This window comes from Pteropus alecto, unplaced genomic scaffold (genome assembly GCF_000325575.1).
Source record: "Pteropus alecto unplaced genomic scaffold, ASM32557v1 scaffold171, whole genome shotgun sequence".
NCBI lineage: Eukaryota > Metazoa > Chordata > Mammalia > Chiroptera > Pteropodidae > Pteropus > Pteropus alecto.
The window spans coordinates 305,049-326,865 of record NW_006431925.1 but is presented as its reverse complement, the minus strand read 5'-3'; the positions used below and the strand labels follow the sequence as shown (position 1 = coordinate 326,865).

The window sequence follows — 21,817 nt, the reverse complement described above, 5'->3', positions numbered from 1 at the left end:
AGATGAATCGGCCCTTAGAAGAATAGATGGAAGGTATGATAGTTTGTGACAAAGTCTGGGTGTAGTGTCAACTTCTAGTCTCCTCTCCATTGACAAGAGTCAGTCTTCTCTGATTGATGAAACTCCTGAAGAGGGGATTTATAACAACTGAATTCCTTTCAGAGAATCTGTCTTTAGGCAGAAAAGGAGAGTTTAGAGAAGGACTTCTCCTGTGTTTATTTGCTGTTTTTCACATGCCTTTGGCTCAAAGTAATCAATATACTATATATAGGCGTATTTTGGGGTGGCATATCCTGCTACCCTTCAGGGTGATATAAGTTGGAGAAACTATGGTCAGTGGTTCATCATTGCTCTTGTATTCATCTTGTTTCCTTACAATGGGGTCCCAGCCTTGGACTGGACATTGATTTACCAACAGTAAGATTTAAGACTTGATAAAGCTACTTGGTTGAATCAAGAGGAAAAAATCCTGTATATTCTGTTTCTGTATTCTCTCCTGAGAATACATTTCTTTCCATCCCACAGTTCTTTAGGCTATTGGCTTGCTTGCTTATTTATCTTTCTATCTATCTATCTATCTATCTATCTATCTATCTATCTATCTATCTATTTATTTTAGGTGAGGCAACCCTTGGTTGACCTCACAGATTGCAAGGACCTTGTCAGTTTACAATCCTTTTTTTTAAAATTTTTCACGCCTACAGCACCTGGTCTTCCTAGGTGGTCTCCCATCCAAGTGCTAACCAGGCCTGACCCTGGTTAGCTTTAAGATCAGACGGGTTTGAGCTTGTTCAGGGTGGCATGGCTGTAGACAGGCTACTCAGTTTCAGAGTAGCTACAGGAGAACGAGTTACAGAGTTGTTTAAAATATAGATCCCAAGATTCTGGTTTTGTGGGTATGAAGGAAGGGTCCAGGAGCCCGCATTTTTTAAAAGCTCTCCATGCTGAATTCAGAGGTACATTCGGGTTTGGGGGGCACTCTTAGAGATTACTGCCACAAAGCTCCAATAGTGCCCCTTTTACTCTCTGAGTCTTTTCCTTCTAATACACTGTGCATTCCCATTTCCAGGGTGGCATTAAAACTACACACCTGCATGATTTCTCACAGGCCTGTTAGCATTGTCGACAAAAGAAGAGCCAAACCTATAGAAAAATTTTATGAGTTTATTACAGTTTATTTGAGCCAAACTGAGGACGTGCCCAGAGCAAGATCTCAATGGATTGAAAAAATGTTCTTGAGAATGGTAGTTTAGTGATTCTTTTTACACATTTAGAATCCAAGGAGAAAACGTTAAGGAAGGTTACATGAAACTCATCGGTAGTGCATTAAGAAGGTGGGAGAAAGCAAAGTGGGGAAGAGAATTTCTGGGATCAGATAAAAAGCAAAATGGACAGATACATACTTCTTTTACATTGGTGGATATAGGACAGTTGACATTTAACAATTACAAGTAAATGGAGATGGTATGCAGGCAACAAAATAACAATGAGGAGTTTGGTGCATTTGCTCTTGTGAGGGTGGTTGCACCTCTTAGGGGGTCCAGAAAAGATTATTCTGGCAGTTCAAAGTATATTATCCTAGATGCATAAGAATAATGGGCAGGGCTTGCTTAACATAAAGATGAATCTTTTATTAAGGTAGGTATAGGCCTGGGGTATGACTACTCACCATGATCCGCCCACTTAGGAGTTTGTGATCAGATTGTCCTGTGTGATTACTTTTGGTCACTGAGCTTGTCAGGTCTACTGTGAAGCCTCTTTTTCATTCACAGTATTATTGTCTTGAACAAGAATTTTTGAGAATTTTTTTGTAAGAATGAATCAGATAATATCCTACTACAGAGTTCCTGAAAGTGAAGCCTATAAATTCCTCATCCTTATAACACTTAGTACAGAGCCTTCCATACATTAGACTATTTATCCATGTTTAGAGGGTTTCATACTCAAGAATGAGAAAAGTAAGGCTTTGGTAAATAAAGTTGAGTTTCTCTTTTACAAATTCTTTCTGGTATGGATGGCTACATTTACTCATTTTATATAAGTTCAGTTTTTAACCATTAATTATAATTTAGGCACTAGAAATAAGTGACTTGCATGTACTATTTTATTTAATTTTTTCAACGATTCTGTTAATTAGGTGAAGATAGCGCTATGTGGCAGTTTGTAAACTGAAGTTCTAGAATTTTAAGAGATTTACCCAATCACGTATAGATTTTAAATTTTGGAGCTGAAATTTCAACCCACGTTCATTTAAGTTACTGATTCTATTTTCCTTTTTTGTCATTGTTGTTGTTCTTGGTCACTGAATATCAACATAAAAAACAACAAAAGTTCAATTCCATTTCTTATCAGTTTTTCAAAAGAAACACAAGATTTCCTAACAGTTTAATAAAACATATATATCCCCCTCCCTTCTTTTTCTACAGATTTTACATTATTAAATGATAGCTTTCGATTTCTTTAACTACAATTTTCAAAAACTGTGAATCTTAGATGGAAAATAAAAAGCCATGCCACAGATGGGAAGGTGCTGGTCAGAGAATGCCTGATAAGTTTGGGAATATAACTTTTTCTACATTGCTTATAGAATATTTGAGGCCTCTCTGCTGCCACTGGCTTTCTTTTTCACATGTCCCTAAATGGTGACAGGTGAGAGGCCTTGGAACTGGAAAAGAATTAGTATTTGTTTCCCTTTTAATAAAAAAGTCCCTGTCAATTATAATACCTGCCAAGGAAACTCATTGGGTGAATCATGGTGGGGGAAGTTCTGTGTGCTAACTTCTAGGAAATTACAGGATATCAGTTAATGGTCAGCACATTGAGAAACAGGTCCCTCTACACTGATGTCATTTCGTTCTCAGCCAGTATGAAGAACCTGATATAAATGATTTAATGTCATTATCGGAGCTCAGATAGACCTGGGTATAGATCTATGATGTGTAGTAGAGATATAGATAGATAATAAAAAGCAACATTTTTTATTCATTATTCTTGGTGCCACTAAGAAAATCTGTTCTATTACAGAACTGAAACTAGGAGAAATTTCTTTAACCAGAGATTTTTTTTTTTTTTTAATATATCTCTTTCCTACCATGAGATTATAGATGTGCACTGGATACAGGTGGACATTTGTGTTGGTAACATTTGTGAAACTTGCATTGAGAAGGATGTTCCCATGGTCTTCCATCATAAATCATCTGGATTTAACTTAAACCTTCAATGTAGTCAGCAGCCAACTTCTGGAGAGCAGGGACTGTGTCTAAATGATTTTTTATATCTCTAATACTGAGGATAGAGGTGGCACCTGGTAGGTATTTACTAGTTGGCCCAATTTTACAGCAGGCTGATCAACTCTGTGAGCTGCTGTTACCATGTACATATAGCTGCACTATTGATCCATATGCATGTAGCATCTCTGAATACTCTGTTTAACCTACATGACCAACCTATAAGCCCTTCTGCACCTTTAATTCTGATTTATTAATTGCTTGAACAAATGTTGGTTACTGATTCAGGTGTAGACAGACTATGACTAGGATGACAAATGAGAAAAAAAAAAAAACATTTACTCAAGTTACTGTTGAGCTTTCTGGATGAATTTTTCCAGTTAAAATTCAGATTGACCTTGAATATAATAGATACAAATGAGCAGAGTTAAGACCAGTACGGAAGTACAACTTTTGGAAAACTAAATATAACCTGAGGACTGTATGTTTAAATGTCTCGGAGGGGAGAAGAAGGGGGACTCACTGTGAGTCAGCAACATACTGCTTTATTTTCTTAATTATTGGGCACATACTGCCAGTTAGCCACAGGAGCATAACATGTGGGAACTGCTGGGTAACATTTCCAAAATACCTAGCATTAGTCAGACACTTTTTTAGAATTCTGTGTCCACTTTGGCTAAAGGAGACTGTGGAGAATTTGTCAAGGGTCCAGATCATGGCAACTAGATGCAGAGGAGCACTGGAAAATAGGACCCATTGAAAGAGGCTGAGAAATAAGGATTAATTACTTAGCCTGATCCAAAGCAGCTGAAGGGTGATTAAATTAATGGTTTTCTGTTGCATGTCTAGTTATTATATAGAAGATGATATAATTTTCACTATGAATAGAATTAGGGAAACAGATTTATATTATTAGAGTTAAAGGAGATTTTAAGGGAGCATAAAGAACTTCTTGACTTTAAAAACTTTGGACGGTGGAAAGACTTGTCAACTGGAAGTTTGAAATCACGTTCCTTACAAGATAGGAATGGAGGTGGGTAGCGCATGCCAGTTTGATGTAGGTGCAGTTGGGGTACAGACTGGCAAACTTTCTAGATCCCAGTTCGTGCTGCTCATCTCACATTGTGTTTGACATTTTCAGCGAGCGAATCGGTATTCCTTTTTTGTTTCTATGCTTTCATAGTTATTACAAATGTCAAGACCTTGCTTTTAATGATTCTGTAATACACTTCAAGCAAGTAAGCGGCTAAACCACAAATTGAAAGTTACTTCACCTGCATGTCAACTTGCTGCTCATTCTTATGTGGGCCCTTACAATATTGTCAATTCCGACTTGCCTTTTCTTTCTTTTCAGAAAACTCTCTCTGTGCCCTCCTCGATTGTTCTACAATGAGTGCCAAATCTGCCATCAGCAAGGAAATTTTTGCACCTCTCGATGAAAGGATGCTGGGAGCCGTCCAAGTCAAGAGGAGGACAAAGAAAAAGATTCCTTTCTTGGCAACTGGGGGTCAAGGCGAATACTTAACTTATATCTGCCTGTCAGGTAATGAAAACCAGAAATCAATATTATTTTTAAAGCTTCTATTTAAAAAGAGTTAATGCTAAGATATCTAAGAGGGTCAGATACCCAGATTCTGTACACGTCTGATCTTCCACTCCTTTTTCCTGTTTTTCTGTTTCTTCTCTAACTCTTACGTGTGACACCTCTCCTTTTGAGGTTGCCTTATATGGGAAAAGAAATGAAGTTTGATTTTAATGTATTTTCTGACTCACTAAGAGCCTCTGTAAAGGGTTTGGCAGACACAGTTATTTGTCCATAATTCCTTCACTAGGACATTGACGCGATTTTTGTTTTAGAACAATTCCTAGTGTTTGGATAATTGTCTTTGATAGCAGCCTGAGTTTCATTGAATTTCTTTTTCTTAACAGTTGCCAATAATCAGTAATTTAGCTTTTCTCAAGATAAATATCGACACATTATGGAACGTGAGGAAGTAGACTGAGCTCATAGATCACTGCTTTGCCTGAGAGCTGTTCCTTGTCAGGAAGAGGCATCTGTGTCTATTAAGCTCAGAATTTTGTTGGATTATTTTTTTCTCTTTCTGTTTGTGATTGTAGGAGATCTGTGGGATTTACTGTGGATTTATACCAAGTTTTTTGAGATAAAACTTGGATAAATTTTCCATGGAGTTATGGGTAATGCTAATCTGAATACTTGAGGCATTTGTAATGTTCCCGATATTTCTGGGCAATGAAAGGGTTAGACTTGCCTTAATTCATCTTTTTTTATTTCCTTCAGTGGTGGCTTGGGAATAAAACTTTATTTTTGTTTTTTGGACTCATATTTAGCTTTAAAAAAAAAATAAGCCTCTGATTATTTAAGTTTATCAGAATTTGAGAGTAGAGATAACTTTTCCAAAAAGAACATGTAAAGATAATAATAAGACTATATCTTAGTGGAAAATGAAATGAGAACATAGCCCTTTGGTGAGAATATTTTTTCTGTCATTGGCCTATTTGTGATCATGAAGTCTAGGAGAGCAATATGGGGACCGTAACTGCCTCATCTCAGTGAAATAGTATTTTCCCTGCTGGAGGAGATGAAGACATGGGATTTACTAGATAATTGAATTTCCTTTATGAATTATCAAGACCTACAGTTTTAAAGTCTGAAACTATGAGAACTGCTCTTTTGTTTCATTTTAATGAAGGAAAATCTTATGTTCTGAAAGTCTTCATTCTTTGCACAGATTTGAATTTTGAGTGAACAGGTTGATAAAATAGATCTGACATTTAAGCAGATGAGTTCATGGAAACTGGGGCAGGAGAAGGCCAGGCAACTTTGACATCCAAGTTTTTTGCAGTTTGATTTTTCTTATAATTGAGAAAGAAGCAGCCACCTTTATTTCCTAACTTTTATGTGAAGCTTAGAGACATATCAGTCACACCTCTGGTAAGGCAGTGTTTTAATTAACAAGTAACTTATTAATTACTCAAATATTTATTAAGTGCTTTTTATGTGCTGGTCTCTGTAAGTCCTGGGGGGTCAATTATGAGAAAATCTCATAAAACTTACTTTGTTTGGTAGGGAAGGAGTCATAAACATTAATAAGTTACTCACTAAAATAAACATAATCATAAACTGTAAAAAGGTTAACAAGGAAAAATATAGTGATATGCAAGCATGTGTGTGGAGAATTTGGCCTGGTTGGGAGAACCCAGAGCTGCTTCACTGGTTCTGAACAGAGGGTGGTGTTGGTGCAGAGAGTGTTCCAGGCAGAGAGAATAGCAGCCTCATTAAAAGACTCAGCTGGATTTTGAGTTTCTCTTTTTCTCATATTCAGTCTAAGGATGACCTCTTTGTAGCTCAACTCACATGGGAGGTTGTAAAGTGAAAACAGAACCTGAGAATGACAGCCTCCTTCCAGCCATTAGTGTGAACAACCTACGCTTTCTGGGAGGCCAAGCCTTTCAATTCTTGTGGTTTGGTTGATGAAAACCAGCTATCCATTTTGAACAGGCAAAATTTGTCCAAATTAAGGCAATATCTGCAAATAATATTTAACCACTTTTCAAACAGCATGAAGAGTTTTTTTTTTTTAAAACGAAGACTATCATAGCTTTTAAAGCTTGCCAACATACACGTAAGCATGTGTGTTTTATATATCCAATGTCTTTTACTAATGTTTATTTGTGTGAACATTTTTTCCCCAGTGTCTATCAGAATTTATAATCTGAGAGGTAGAGGCCTCTGATCATAAGACTTATTATTTTCAGGGGGGGTTCTATATTCTCTGTAGAGAAAGGTGCTGGAGTGGAGAAAACAAGATGATCTTAGGGTTATTTAGCTGTAATTATGTACAGAGAGAGAGAAAATCTCCAGCCTTGGAAGAGAATTTGAGTGTTTCTCAATGGACTTCCCCATTGGCTTCTAAATGGAGTGAAATGATATGTACTGACATGATTCTGTTGGTTGGCATTCTTAAAGCACTGGTTTCTACCTTTTCTTCTTGGCAACGGGCTAAAATTAAAAAGGCTGACAATACCAAGTGCTGACAAGCATGTGGAGCAATTTAAGCTCTCGTACTTCGCTGATAGGAACGTAAATATGATGTATATAACGGCTTTGGTAAAAAATTTGGCATTTTTAAATAAAGTCAAGCACATACACTTCTTGGACTCAGCAACTCTGTTCCTAGTCATTTACCTGAGGGAAATAAAAGCATATGTCCACATAACAGTCTTATTTATAACCAAAAATCAGAACTCAAATATCCATCTACATGTGAATGAATAAATGTTATTTTATATCTATGCAGTACAATATTAGTCTAAAAAATAAACTACCAGTATATGCAGCAACACAGGTGAATCTCAAAAGACATGTTGGTGAAGAAAAAGACAGACAGAAAAGACTACATGCTGTGTGATTGATTCTATTTATGTGAAATTCTAGAATGGACAAAACTTAAGCTATAGTGACAGAAAGCCCATTAGTGTTTGCCAGGGATTGGAGTTGGGGACTGAATTGCAAAGGGGTGTGAGGAATTTTTGCAATGGCATAAGTATTCTATATGTTGACTGTGGTGATGGTTACTTAGGTGTATATATTTTCCAAAATATATATTTAAAATGGGTACATTTATTATATATAAATATATCTCAATAAAATTGAATTTTTAATAATATCTCACAGAGACACTAGTGGGTCGATCATAAAAATTTATTGACCTTCTTATTTCCATCTGCCTTGTAAGGTGGGCAGAAACTAGCCCTTTCCTTTATAGGTATAAAAAGTTATATAAGAGGGTTTTTTTGAACCCTCAGACAGCAGTTGCTATGCATGTAAACCTGTGCTTGCATCTATGTGATTTGTGTGTCAATGTATTCTAAGTTCTTTGAAGCTAAGTATAAACACAAAAGATGCTTAAATGGAAGATGCTATTTAATTTATGGCTTACGACATACCTGACTGTAGTGTATAGCTTAGAACCGTTAACTCATTCAAAATGTAAAGCCCTGCCCACAGCAATCTCTACAGTTTGTTGTCTCCTCCATGATATTTAGGTCTATAAAACTAAACTAGAAACATGCTAAGAAGTTAAAATCAGTTTATTATCAGAGGCCAGTTACCTATAAAACATTCTGTAATTTCCTATTTAAAATCAATCTGATCCCGTTTAATTCAGTATCGCAATGCTAGCCTTCATGGCCATAAATAGATTTTTAAAATCTTTCCTTGGCTGCTACTCACTGTCCCTATTGAAGGAGCATGAAATAACTTTAATTTCTGTAATTGATACATTCTCTTACATATTTTGTTGAAACAAAATCTTAATCTTTTCAAAATAGTTTTGGATTTGTAGAGAACAAAATTTTCTTATTTAAGAAAGTTTTGAATGCTCTTTGATAAAATAATTTATGTAAATGGATGCCCATGGGAGGTAACGATGTGGATTAGGAGCCTAGAACATGGCAATACTGTTCTTTGTCTCAGTGGTTGCCAACCCTAGGTATTCCTTAGAATAACCTCTAGAACTTTTCAAAATACAGATGGCCCAGTACCACCTGGGTCCTACTAAGTATGCACCACCAGGGTAGTGGGGAAACTAACCTGTATTTTGAAAGTGTTATACTGAAGCTAAGGTTGAGAAGTTTCACTCTCTTGGAGAGTTACACTCTGGGTTGTCTTATTGGGACACTTGATACAATGATATAATTTTGGTACTCAGTTCTATCAAAAGAATACTTCTTAGTCTCTTTCTTATTGACTGATCATGGCCAAACCTCTGATTTTTCTGGGCTTCAGTTAATTCAGTTGACAAGTTCAAAGGTCCCTTTGGGCTCTGGGTTCTAGGATTCTGAATTCCCTTGGAAGTTTTATACCAGACTTCATTCTTATTCTGCACATGTCATGTAGGGAGAAATCTAAGTTATTAATAATACAAATTGGTGCTTAAAACATTTATAAGGGTTTGAGAACATTCATTACTATGTTATTGGAAGTAGGGTAACCAAAGTTAATTCTCAGCTATCTAGCTTAAGAAAGAAATTGTTTTTATCCACTTCTAATTCAGACTGGATGTCATCTCAAAGTCTATAAATATTAGAAGAGAGAGAAACAAAGAATACAAGACAGATGAAATTTGACCTTGATAGGAATGGTTTATTCAGGAGTGGTGAGTTGACTTTCTAAGAGTTTTTATCCAGGAAAATGAAGAAACCCACACTGAACTCAGAGCTTTACAAAAGTATTAGCAGTGAAAGAAGAAATACAAAAGAATAATGATATATATTTACTGTTCTTTATCATAGAAGTAGTAAATATTGCTGAAAATATGAATTTTTCAGAAACTTAGGTAGAAGAAAGTAAAAATCATTCATCTTGTGTAGATTATACTATTTATGTTAATTCGAGTTAATCTTCCCAACATCCCTGTCAGTTAGGGTGGCATGCTCTTCATTTAACCGATGAGTGTTAAATGAAGATGGTGAGTGTTCATCAGAGAGGTCATGACATCTCAGAGTCACTGTTCTGGAAGTGACAGACTCAGAAATCACCCAGTCTTTGTGACCCCAGTGGCCTTGACCATACTCAGGTCAAGAAGGCAGTGTGCTGTAGAGAGGGCCATGTTTTAAGGAGCAGAGTTCTCCCTAACATTTCAAAATTGATAAAGACATTGAACAGTTTTGACCAATAGTTCTGTCTTTCTGTCTCATTCATGAGGTTAATGATTAATAGACTGTCCTGCATTGGGAATACAGTGTAAGTCAGGGTAAGCCCTTTCTTTATCTCTTAATATGGAGATTGATATGTAAATCCAGCCATAAAACTTTAAGTAGCTCTAGAAGACAATACAATGAAAAGCAAAGTTATTTCCAGTGCCTTGATTATATGACCTTTTCTGCATTCTTTTTTATTGTATAAAGACATAATATTCTCTAGTATACTCTATATTGAGAATTTGGCTCTTTTGTGATATGTGCATAGACACTTTTTATTAAAACATTTATAACAACAATAATCCTTGGTTATGGGAAGGTAAAAGAGGAGAGGGTTTTCTTCTGACATGTTATCTGCCCACTAGATTTTGCCATGAGGTGTCATTTCTAAATAACCTTCAGTGTAGCATTGCCATGCACCCCATCACATGCTTCAGTGCTCAATAAGATTAGGGTGGCACCAGCCCCCTTTGAATTAATAATTATAATAGTAATAGTGTTTATTGAGTTTCTGTATCGGGCATGGTTCTATGCCCTTTATGTATATTAACTCGATTTTTACAACAATGTTATGAGATAGATAATAGTACTATCCTCATTTTGTAGATGGGGATACTGAGCATACAAAAGTAAATTAGCTCACCCAAGGTCATCAACTTGTGAGTTACAAAACAAGGATTTGAACCCAGGTAGTTTGATTCTAGGTCTATTCCCTTAGCCACTATGCTCTTTTCCCTCCCTCCCTCCTTCCCTCCCCCGCTCCTTCCCTCTTTTCTTTTTTCCCATCCTATTCTCTTGAGAGAGGACTTCCCAAACCAAACATCTTTTCTTGCCTTCCCTCACACCACTTTAGTGATAATCATATCTCTGTAGTACTCTGCTTTCCTACGTGTTTAATTGCTTTTGGCTGGGTGGTGACAATCTTCTACACCAATAACTGCACTGTTAAGAAAGCCACATGTTAGAATGATAGTGTCAGGGATGTATTTGAGTCAGAGAAAACTGATTCCTTAGGGAGATTCTGAGGGATTTCTGAGAGGGACACTGCCATATATGAACTTGTTCAGTTGTGTAACAGAAAAAAAGTATATGCCTTAAATTTTTTTTAGAGTTTCCTTGGGGGTTCTTGATCACTTCCTGTGAGAACTGGTAGGAGTAATATTTGTCTTTTCTAAAGCCTTGTGGGGAGAGTCCAAAAATAGATAACTAAGTGCTTAACAGATATTATCTCATTTAATCCTCACAACAGCCTTGCGAGTGGCTTCTGTTGTTATTTCTACTTTACAGAGGAAATAGCCAAAGCTTAAAGTGGGTAAGTACACTGCCCAGGATCAGGTGGCTGGATGGTGACAGAGCTGAGACTCACATCTGGATTCATCTCACTCCCAAGTGTGCACTCCTTTTAATTTTTTTTCTAGGACAGGGCGATGTCTCCTCTTCCTTAAAAACAATGTGACAACATTCTTTGAGCAAGCGTTTTAATCTCTGAGGATTTAGAGAATGTGCTGTCGACCACTTCAGTTTTTCTAGTGGTTGAGCACGCCAACACAGTTTTCTTTTTCCATTCTCTCGTGTGTGCGTTCCAATACTAAAACCAGATGGAAACACGGGAAAACTCTTAACAGAGGCCAGTGCCAAAACATTTCATTTAAAAAGGAAACTCCATCTGTGTGCTCTCCCACCACACAGGCAGGCCACTGTTAAGAACAAGAATTTGACAGCTGACTCACTTATGTTGGTTTTGACTAGTTTTGACTGATTGCAAAGGTAGAGCAAGTGATGGTTAGGGGGCTTGCAAATGAAAGCAGCTCTCCTTCTGGCACGTGGCTGGCGAGACGCTGTATACCTGACAGACTTCCTCAACAGCAGCTGAGCAAGAAGGCAGGGTTTTATTCCATGCAGATGCATTCTTTGCTGATGGTGATTTTCTGAGTCCCCACTTGTAGAAGTTAGTGCTCCTTGCTGCTGTACTTCGAGTTGAACATCATCAGCATTTCATCTGTCAGTTTGTTGTAGTCAGAGGCACCTGAGGATGGCATGAATTCCTCTTGCTCCCTGTATTCTTCTAACCACACTATATAGAACACAGGCTTAGGCATAAGACTGGCTTAGGGTAGGATACTGGCTTTACTTGTTCTGTCACATCTTCTGAGCCTCAGTTTTCTCATCGATAAAATGGAAATATCTATATCCCAAGGGCATTTTGAAGAGTAACTGAACTGTGTGTATGTGTAAGTCCTGATATGTAGAAGGTCCTCAGCTTTATGAGCAACATTATTATCTTGCCATTAAATGGGACATCCACTGGTTCTTGTCATACAAAGATAAGTTATCTGCAGTTTTAAAAAAACATATTAATCTATGTCCATGACAGGATTTGTCTTGGGGTTTTCCTACTTCCCTTTTCATACTCTTTTTCCCCTTTCTCTCTCAAGTTTGCTTTTTCCTCCCCTCTGCGTCCCACTCCTGCTGGGGATTTCAAGGTCATTTGAACACCAGATCTCTAACCCAAGATTCTCTTAATTCTCTGTGTTCCAAAATTATTTCCCCCCACCCCCAAACTAGAATACTAGTGGGCATCACACCGCTAGTGTTTCTGAGAGTCTGCAGATTTCCACTCTGATCTAATGAGTATTTGCACATCGCTGGCGTATCGTGCTGGACGCTGAAGTCCTTGTGTTCTTTATCCAACTGCGTGAAGAGTTAGAATGGGCTTAGTCAGTTGAGTTCCTGTCTCTGAAACGAGAGATGTTATTTTCCTACACCTGTCTTCACTGGATCAAAAGAAAAATTGAAACAAAATAAAACAAAATATTCTCTGAGGTCAGTCAAGTGCACTGTTAAGCAAATAGCAGAGTTGGGAGAGGCTGGTACAAACACCTGTGGACCCAGCGTTTCAGACCAGATCAGGTTCTTGTTTGCCCAACTCTTTCCTGTTACCCTTCATTCTGAGAGAAAGAATTAATATGAAGATATTTCCATTCCGGTTATAGTCATGCTAAACCATATGCAGAATTTTCCAGAAGGAACTATACATGACCACCGGGACAGCCAGGTTGCCAGGTTGTCAGGTTGTCCAGTCTCGTGAAGAATAGATGACCAGTTAGTCACTGTGCTCTGTACTTGATCACACTTCTCTTCTGGTCTCCCATGTCATCTCCCTAATAGCACTTAGCATTGCCAGGTTGTATTTGTCACTTTGCTTTCTGTTTACCTCACCAGACTGCCGGCCCCTAGAGGATAGGGACATGTGGTAGACACTTCTCCATCCCCGTGGAACGGATGAAACACCTGGGAGGAATCGAGCAAATCTTATTCCTGCTCAGACAGCTTGGGCTCACAGCTGGAGCTTCGTTTGGCTTTTTTTTTTTTTTTTTTTTTAACTTGCTGTTATTCACACTAAATTGCTGCTGGGTGGTCTTTTAATTCCCTTGGAATTTATCGGGTTACTGAGCAGGGGTTTTTATTCTGTCTTAAAGGCCCAGTTATGAGAAGAAATTGCAGATTTCCCCGATTTATTCAGACTTTTAAAATCATCCAAAAAGAGCAATTTATAAATGCTTCCATTTTAACCTACAGCGGGAAGCTTTTATCTCAAATTTTTGAAGTAGCTGAGTGTTTCTCCTGAAGAAAGAGTTTATATTGTGGAGGGATAAATGATCATTTGATGGACATTGAATATATCGAAATTTTCCCTGAATGCTCTTTTCTCACAGAAATCGTTTATTAGTTCTACATTTGCTTAAAGAGAGCTTTCAAGGGAAAAATAAAAATGATTTTTATCAAAAATTTATCTGAGGATATTCCTACTGTCCTCCCCTCAACACACACACACTCATACCCTTTAACACAAATTATTTTGTATCCACCACATGCGGGTCCCGTGTGGCTCACTTTTGGACTTCATATCCAACTGCATTTTGATGTCTGTATCAGTTTAACAAATTATGTTGCTCTGAGAAGCCCACAGGGGCTTGGCAAGTAGATTTGAGGTGGCAAGAATAGACCTGGCCTTGATTCCTTGGGATCTAAGTTTCCATTTTCATAAAAGGAAACAGTGGAATGGAGAGCTGCCCTTTTTGATTTTCCAGCTAATATGAGTAGGCAGCGGTTATATAAATATTTTTTCCTCTTGTTCGTATCCTTTTATCTTGCGGAAAGGTAAGAGACAACTTTGTTTTGGGGTCCATGAATTTTTATTTTTCTCCCTATAAATATATTTGTATTCTTTATCAAAAACAGAAAAAGCCACAAAAAAGGGGGGGAAATCATGCAAAAATTGTGACTTTGGCTTTAGCTTTTTAATACTCTTCACCATTTATAATATTTTAGGTGTAATTTTGTTCTCTTTAATTTTGCACGGTAACAAAAAATTTTATTTTTTCTACTCTTATAAGAAGTCATTTTTATGGCTTCTTGAATACCATAGAATATTTAACTATCTACTATTGGATCTTTTGTTTCAATTTTCACAGTGAGAAATAAGGAACTTGGTCTTGCTTTAAAAAAATCATATATATATGTATATATATATATACACACACACACACACACACACACACATATATACAATATATCTTACAGATGAGCAAATTGAAAAGCACACAGATAACCTGTTAGAGGAAACATCCACATTGCTAGTGAGTGGTCAGATGAAACTGGAACCTCAAGTGTTCTGTGCTCTGCCATGGACCAAAATGAGCTCATTTGAAAACCCGCGTCTGCCAGAACTCCTTAAAAGTAAAATATCCTATCGAACTTTGTCTGCTTAACAACTGGTTAACCATCTCCATGACATTTAACATTGTTCTTGATCAAATTCTATTTGAGGTACATATGATGCCTGCTCTCTTTAGGGTTAGGGCATTATTTGATTTCCATATGCATTTACAGTTGCACATAAGTTGTGCCTGCACGCACACAGAGAAATAAAGGAAGAAGGTATGTGTCTTCTCTAGAGTCAGCCCTAATGCTTCTCAAAAGAGGCAGCTTTTTACTTTTTTGTCTGATTCCCTTAACAAATTCATCAGATATCTTTTATTGTATTGTTGTTAGATGTGGGTTGGGGGAAGTGGTAAATGTCAACCAAACGTGCATGCCTTTTTTTCCTAGGTCAGTGCATTTAATTAATGATTCACATCTGAATTTATATCAGATCCATCACTGGACCCATGGAACAAATAGGGTGAAGGAAATAAACTTTTTAGGAATTTTCTTTTAGAACTTTAGGTTTTTATATCCAACAGAATCCTTAGTCATCCTCAAATCAAACACTAATGTTTACATGAAAAAATGAGGCCCAGAGGGGTTGGGTGGCTTGCCCAGCATCACAGAACTACAACAATCGGGCAAACGAAGGGAAAAAAAAACATGCTCAGATCTTCTTGCCAGTTTCGTTTTTGACCTTGAAAATGATTCTAGTTGACGTAGGATTAGGTGACAAAGAGATGGGATTAGTAGCTAAGCTGAATTTGAGCTTACATCTCTGTGCCATTCCTTTTCACAACAGTCTGTGGAAACAACTTGTACCACTCACTCCTGGGAAGAGCCTGTCAGCTGCCAATCAAGGAGGTGGGTATGTCTTTTCTAGGGTCTTGAGGTTGAAAGAAACTGAGCATGAATTCAGCTGTAAAGGTCAAGTTGCAGGTTTATCCCACTTCTCTGTCACTTCCTTCTTGGCATGGTGACCCATAATGTGGAGAGTGCCCAGTGATAGTATTTTGGAGAGAAAAGGCCAAAATGCTATTGTCTCTAAAGGTGGTGTACCACTCAATGCATTGGGTTAAAAGAAAACAATAGAATTTCTATTTAAATACAATTGCCTTTGAATTTATATATTTCATGTGTGCTTTATAATGTAGAGCAGTGGTCTAACTATATAATTTACAAAAATGCATATATTGGCAGTTAATATTTATACATTTTTTATTGAGGGGATGCATAGTCAAAAGTGGTTGGAGAGCCCCAGCTAGAGACCTGGAAGATGGAAACTTCTGCTATAGTAATAACTATGACTGGCGGACTATAATCTACTGTTGTAAAATCTCTGCCCTTTAGAGGCAGTTACCCAAAGTAGTGGGCATGTAACTGCCCTTTGGAATCAGCCTCTGCCCCGACTCCCATCTCAGCTCGCCCGCAGTGATTCCACAGCTTTCTGCAAGGCAGAGAGCTAGCTGCCGTATGAACTAAGTAAGTGTCCTAACACAGACGAGGAGCCCATCACAGTGCTTAGCTCTTGGTAATGGAAATGGTGGCTGTCCTTTTGGAAACTGAAATCTGGCTGAGACGGTTTTTGTTTCATATTAGGTTTGACTTGGACTGGATGTAAACATCTGTGACTTGCTTTTAGTTACTCTATCATCAGGTCAAGCCTGGTTTATTTAGTTCTAAGCTTCTTGGCCTTTTGTATGTTTAAAAAAGGAAAACCTACATTTCCTCTTTGGATCTGACATTTACTGAATCATTCAGGAGAAGTTCATTCTTTGCTGATACAGCAAAGTCCTTAGTTCCCTTATAAGCAAGTCTTTTTGAGCTAGTGCATTTCCTTTTTTGTGCATAATTTTTTAATTCATTTGTCAATTGTTACACTTCATGTGTAAGGGTTGTATAGACCATTTACTTATAGAACGGCTATGCCAACCTTCTCTGGCAAAGAAATTTTTCAAAACTTAAATTCAAATACTAGTTTTCCAACAGTATTATCTCTTACATAAAGATAAATATAAGTCAAAATACTCCCCTCTTCCATGGAATTCGTAACTATTAAATATATCACTTTTGTTTTCAGAAATAACATAGCTCTGAGATTGGATTGATTTTCTGTGAGAATGTATATCAGAGATTGTCTTTACCCTCCCTTCCCTTTTTTTCTGCTGCTCCTCACTTCAGGTGTCCTGTTCAGCTGCTATTAGATACTAATGCCCTTTGCCTCCCTCAGCCAGTCTTTGCAACCCATCATGGTTTCCTCACTCTGAAGTCACTCTGTCTCTTCCCTCACCACTATTAAAAATTCCTCCAAGAGTGACTGATCTGAGATTTTAAGAAAGAAATAACATAGTTTACAAAAACCTTGCAAGACTGATATGTAATCTGAATACCTTTCTCTGAGGGCATTTGTATTTGCAAAAAGTGGCAACCCCTCTAAAGCTGGTGGTGATGGTGGTGGCAGTAGTATTAACATTGAGAGCACTGATTGAGCAACTATTATCACCCATTTTGTACCATCTCAGATAATTACGTCTAGAATCAATACACACACTGTGATAAACATCTGGGCTTCCTATTTTGATCATTATTCCGTAGTGCTTATTTCCTTATGTATTTGTTGGAAGTATTCATTTGTTCAGTGTTGATACATAAGGACTCTTGCCTGGAACTTTTTTGTATGATGATGGTTTTTACCTTGAGTTTTAAAGGACAGCCTGTTAAATGGACTTTGATTTCATTTAATTTGGCTACTGTTAGTTTTTGTGTTTTAACAGAATATTACAGAAAAAAAAATGCAACTTGATACTAAGGAGCCTTGCGTCACTCATTTTCATAAATAGACTTACTAACCGGGGGCACTTAGGATTATATTATGCCTCCTTCAATTTCAAAAAGTGTTTGTGGTGTTTTTTTTTTTTTTTTTTTAAATCACTGTTAGCTAGCCTTCCAGATAAAATTCTCTGGCTTTAAGACTGTGATATGATAGGGATCTTGTTGCCAAGATTTTTTTACATAATATTTCAAGCTCGCTCCTTTCCAAAATCCAATTTTATTTTGAGCTACAGTAGAGCTCTGTGAACGTTGAGGTCAGAGGAAGAAAAGAATCTTCTTTTCCATAAAATGAGTTCTTTGAATCTGGACTGGAAATATCTTGCGAGTCACAAGCAAGGGGAGCATTTTGCAGAAACAAGTTTAAATTTCCCTGTGGCCAGTCTAAATTTTGCCTAGAGGTGAGAATAAGATGATGGTACTTAAAGTCTTTTGAGGATACTGTGTTTGGCATTATACGGGGTAGTTAGTATCATAAATACTTTGTACAGTATTAAAAATGAGATTTGGATGAGAATGATTTACTTAAATTTATGGGTTACAATACTCTAATTTTAGCCTAACCATGTTGAGTCCAATTAGAACGTTCAAGTTTTGCTTTTATGAGAGATGCTCTGTAGAGCATTATTTTCCTAAGTTTCTAATGGATCTTGAAAAGTTTAGAGTTCGTGCATGCCGACAAGTCAGGTATGCCATATTGGTGAGAAGTTGCAGAAGCCTTTCTGACATGAAGCTTCCTTTTGTCATATGTAGGGTAATGAGTGGGGAAAACATATGGTCCAGAAGTCACTAATCGAGTGATAGTTTTGTGTACGTAATCTGTGTTCCTTCCATTTCCAGGATCAGAGTGATCAGAAATAACTCTACCTAAGGCCAAAGGCTTTAGAAAAATTGTGGATTTGAATCTTGGTTCTGCTGAGTGGTCATGTAACCTAGAGAGAATCATTTGTCCTCTCTGAGCCTCAGTTTCTACTCATGTAAAATGGTGATTAAAAATATCTATCTTGGAGGACTGTTGTGAGGACTTAACACGTATATGAGAAGATATACATAAACGGCCTTGCTTGGCCCCAGAACACAATAAATGCTTACTAAGTGTTAGTTTCATTATCCTCAGCTAACATTTGAAAACATTCTTCTATCGGTGACGAGGAGTAAGAGTCATCAATCATCTGTCAGAGACTGCACTAGAAAAGGCAAGAAAGCAGCTGGTGATTTTGCATATTCCTCGAACAGGAACCAAAATTTTGTGCAGAAGGCCAAAGAAGGTTTTTAGTCCAAGGAGCCTGACAGACATTAGGAGCCTGATCACAAGTTTTGTCACTGTTATATTGTCTTGTATGACATTATCCATTCTGGAAATGGAAATTACTCATCTTTTCCAAAGAGCAAGTGAGTGATAAACCAGTAGAGTTTCAGAGTAAAGCAAGGAGGCTGGATACTCTTCGAAGTCATGACACATGCTGAAAGGTTTTGGTGTGTGAAAAAGCATGACTAGGCTTAGACACAGCTCTGTTTGGATCTCAGCCGTATCTTTTTCCAGTTGTGGCCATAGAACATACCTAACCTTTGTGAACTGCTTTCCTCACCTAGATGTCAGGGACAGCTCATACCTCGTGGGCTTGATGTGGAAATTAGAGAGCTGGCACAGCATAGACTTCAGACACATGTCGGTTGATATGCTGGCACAGCATGCTAAGCATAGTGTGTGTGTGTGTGTGTGTGTGTGTGTGTGTGTGTGTGTTTTGGAGGGATGGGTACGGAATCATGTAAAATGCAGCTCCAGCCTCAGAGTGCTTAAGAGCCCCAAGAATATACTGAATTCTTTAAAGGTAGTATTTTCAAGGGAAGAACACAGCAAGAACCACACCTGACTGCTTTATGGCTATATTAATCGTTGACACTCGAAGCGCCACAGCCCTGGCCTCAGCATGAGTGCTGGACCTGTTAATAACTAAGTTCTAGTGTTTCATTTTGAAAGCATAGTCAATCAGTGTGTTACAAAAACAAAGCACATAAATACTTGCCTGTTTGCGCAGTGTGAGTTTTTAAGTTGATGTACTGTCAGTTTTTATTTTCTTCTTCTCAAAATGTCTTTGTTTCAGGAGAGAGTCTTGACGCCCAGTAGGCAGCAGACAGCTTTTGCAAGTCTGTACACAGGGATGGCTTTAAAGTTCTGCCCTCAGTCCCCAAAGAGCTTGAATTTCCTACAGTTTGATAACACGCTTTAAGGATATAAAAGAAACTTCTGAAAGCCAGTTTCTGGTTTATCATTTTATTTTCTCCGTGTTCATTTTTATGCAAACGAATGCCATTTATTTCGATTATCTGCTACTATTAAAAGCTTTAAAAGCCAAAACCTGCATCTGAGGACTTAGTCTGTAGCAGTTCAGCTGTGTCCCTAACTATCTCTCCCTTCTTCCTGGTAGGCAGAGGCAAAGTCTTCTGTTGTCAGGTGCCAGCCTTTATAACTTGGTCCTGAACCTTGCTGAGGCTTTATTCTTTTCTGTGTAACTCCAGTCTATTCAATGGTGCAGTGATTTTTTTTTTCTTAATTCCGTTGATCCACATGACCAAATACCTAGTAGGCAATCTTTCCTTCATGTTCAATTACCCAGTTATTTGCCAGTTGGAAATTAAACTCTTTCTTGTACTTTCAGATACGTGTGGGGATCGGTAGCTGGTTGCTACATGACAGGGGAGAAAAGAGCTTGGGCTTTGCAATCAAACAGATTTGGGTATGAATCTTGCACTGACACTGGCTGTCTGATCTTGGGCAAGTTACTTCCCCTCTTTGTACTTTCATTTCCTTAACAATAAAGCTGAATATTTGGTGCAGTTGTAAAGATGAGAGGTAATCTGCGTAAAGCACCTGGGATATTTCCTAGCACAGAGTAGGTGTTGCTTTATTTCTATTTTGTGATGTAGCTACAAGTCAAAGAGTATTGGCAGCCATCAGAAGCTAGAAGAGACAAGGAACAGACTTTCCTCGAGAGCCTCCAGCAAGAAGATGGCCTTCTTACACCTTGTTTTGGACATCTGGCTTCCAAAACTGTGGGAGAATTAACATGTTCTAAGCCACCCAATTTGGAGTAATTTGGTAAGGCAGCCACAGGCCACTCCCTCTAACATGCTACATTATCAGCACTCAGGATTTTAGACACTTAGACATCTAGGTAAGTCCCATTCTTTTAGACATAGAGGAATGCTATAAGAAGTGCAGAAGACATTCTTACCTCCATGCTGTCTGTCAGAAATTTAAGCAGGAATATGTCTGTACATTAAGCATTTTCATATGCTCACAAATATGTGAAGAAATAAAATGTGCTTAGAGATATCTCCTTACTCTCAGAAGCTTTGTGAGGTGATTTCCTCTCCTCAGCTGGAATGCCCTCTGGTCACTTTTCTAGTCTCGTTCGTTTGACAAAATTTGTTGACAGCATTAAACAAAGCAAGAGGAAAATATACCTTTTTCCTCCTCTGCTTAGTGAGAGGAGATACTCATCTGGTTCCTAGTGTATTTTTTTTTCCTTGAATAATGATACTTTAAAATCTTTTAACCCAGAATTTTATTCTAATGATAAAGAGACTGTCAATTATGGAGCTGAGATTAAATTTTCGTGATTCAGAATATTAAATGCTGCTTGCAGATCATTAATAGTTACAGTCCTGCCATTTCAGAAATTCAGTTTTGTTTAGAATAACTCAAAAAGAGAAATATAAAATATTTTAGAATTACACCCTTCAGATTTCTTTTCAGTTGCACAAAATATTGGGAATGAGGTTTGTGGAAGTTTAGAAAAGGTTTAGGGGGGAAAGTCTAGACTATTAATAGTTGAGTATAATATATGAAAACTGTGTTTATGCTGACATGTATTAACTGAGTGCATTTATTTAAATTTGCTACATGGCTACAAGCTTGCAATAAGCTTATTAGTCTTAATGGGATTTTCTAAGTATTTATTATTTTTAATCTTTTTATAGGAAATGCAATTATACAACAGTAGAGAGAATAGTATAATGAACCTCACGTACCCCTGATCCAGTTTCAACAATTAACTCTTCTGACTAGTCATATTGCCGTCCATCATCCATTCACTTCCCCTCACTGCATTACTTTTATGTAAATTAACTCACTTCATTCTTAAATATTTCCATATGTATATACTTAAAAGAAGGCTTTTAAAAGTGCAATTATAATACCAATATCACAACAAATTTCTTAATATCATCAAAAAGTCATTGTTCAACTTTTTCAATTGCCATGTATTTATCTTATTTATATATATATATTAAATAAAGTGTAAGAATTTGAATAAACTAAAAAATGT

At 37.4% G+C, this 21,817-nt stretch overlaps 1 protein-coding gene and 1 pseudogene across 4 annotated transcripts in view; one reads left to right on the top strand and one right to left on the bottom strand.

Moving 5' to 3' along the window:
* Nucleotides 1-21,817, top strand: part of STXBP6 (syntaxin binding protein 6) — a 234,223-nt gene that overhangs the window by 68,783 nt on the left and 143,623 nt on the right. For 3 of the 4 annotated variants that reach the window (XM_015585549.2, XM_015585548.2, XM_025043365.1), the window contains exon 2: nt 4,582-4,770. In XM_015585549.2, the coding sequence (XP_015441035.1) occupies nt 4,617-4,770 (154 nt within the window). In that variant the 5' untranslated portion in view covers nt 4,582-4,616. Of the gene's footprint in view, nt 1-4,238; nt 4,261-4,581; nt 4,771-21,817 lie in introns of those variants that run through there. The other variant, XM_025043366.1, reaches the window with a different exon arrangement.
* Nucleotides 696-813, bottom strand: LOC112475601 (annotated as a pseudogene).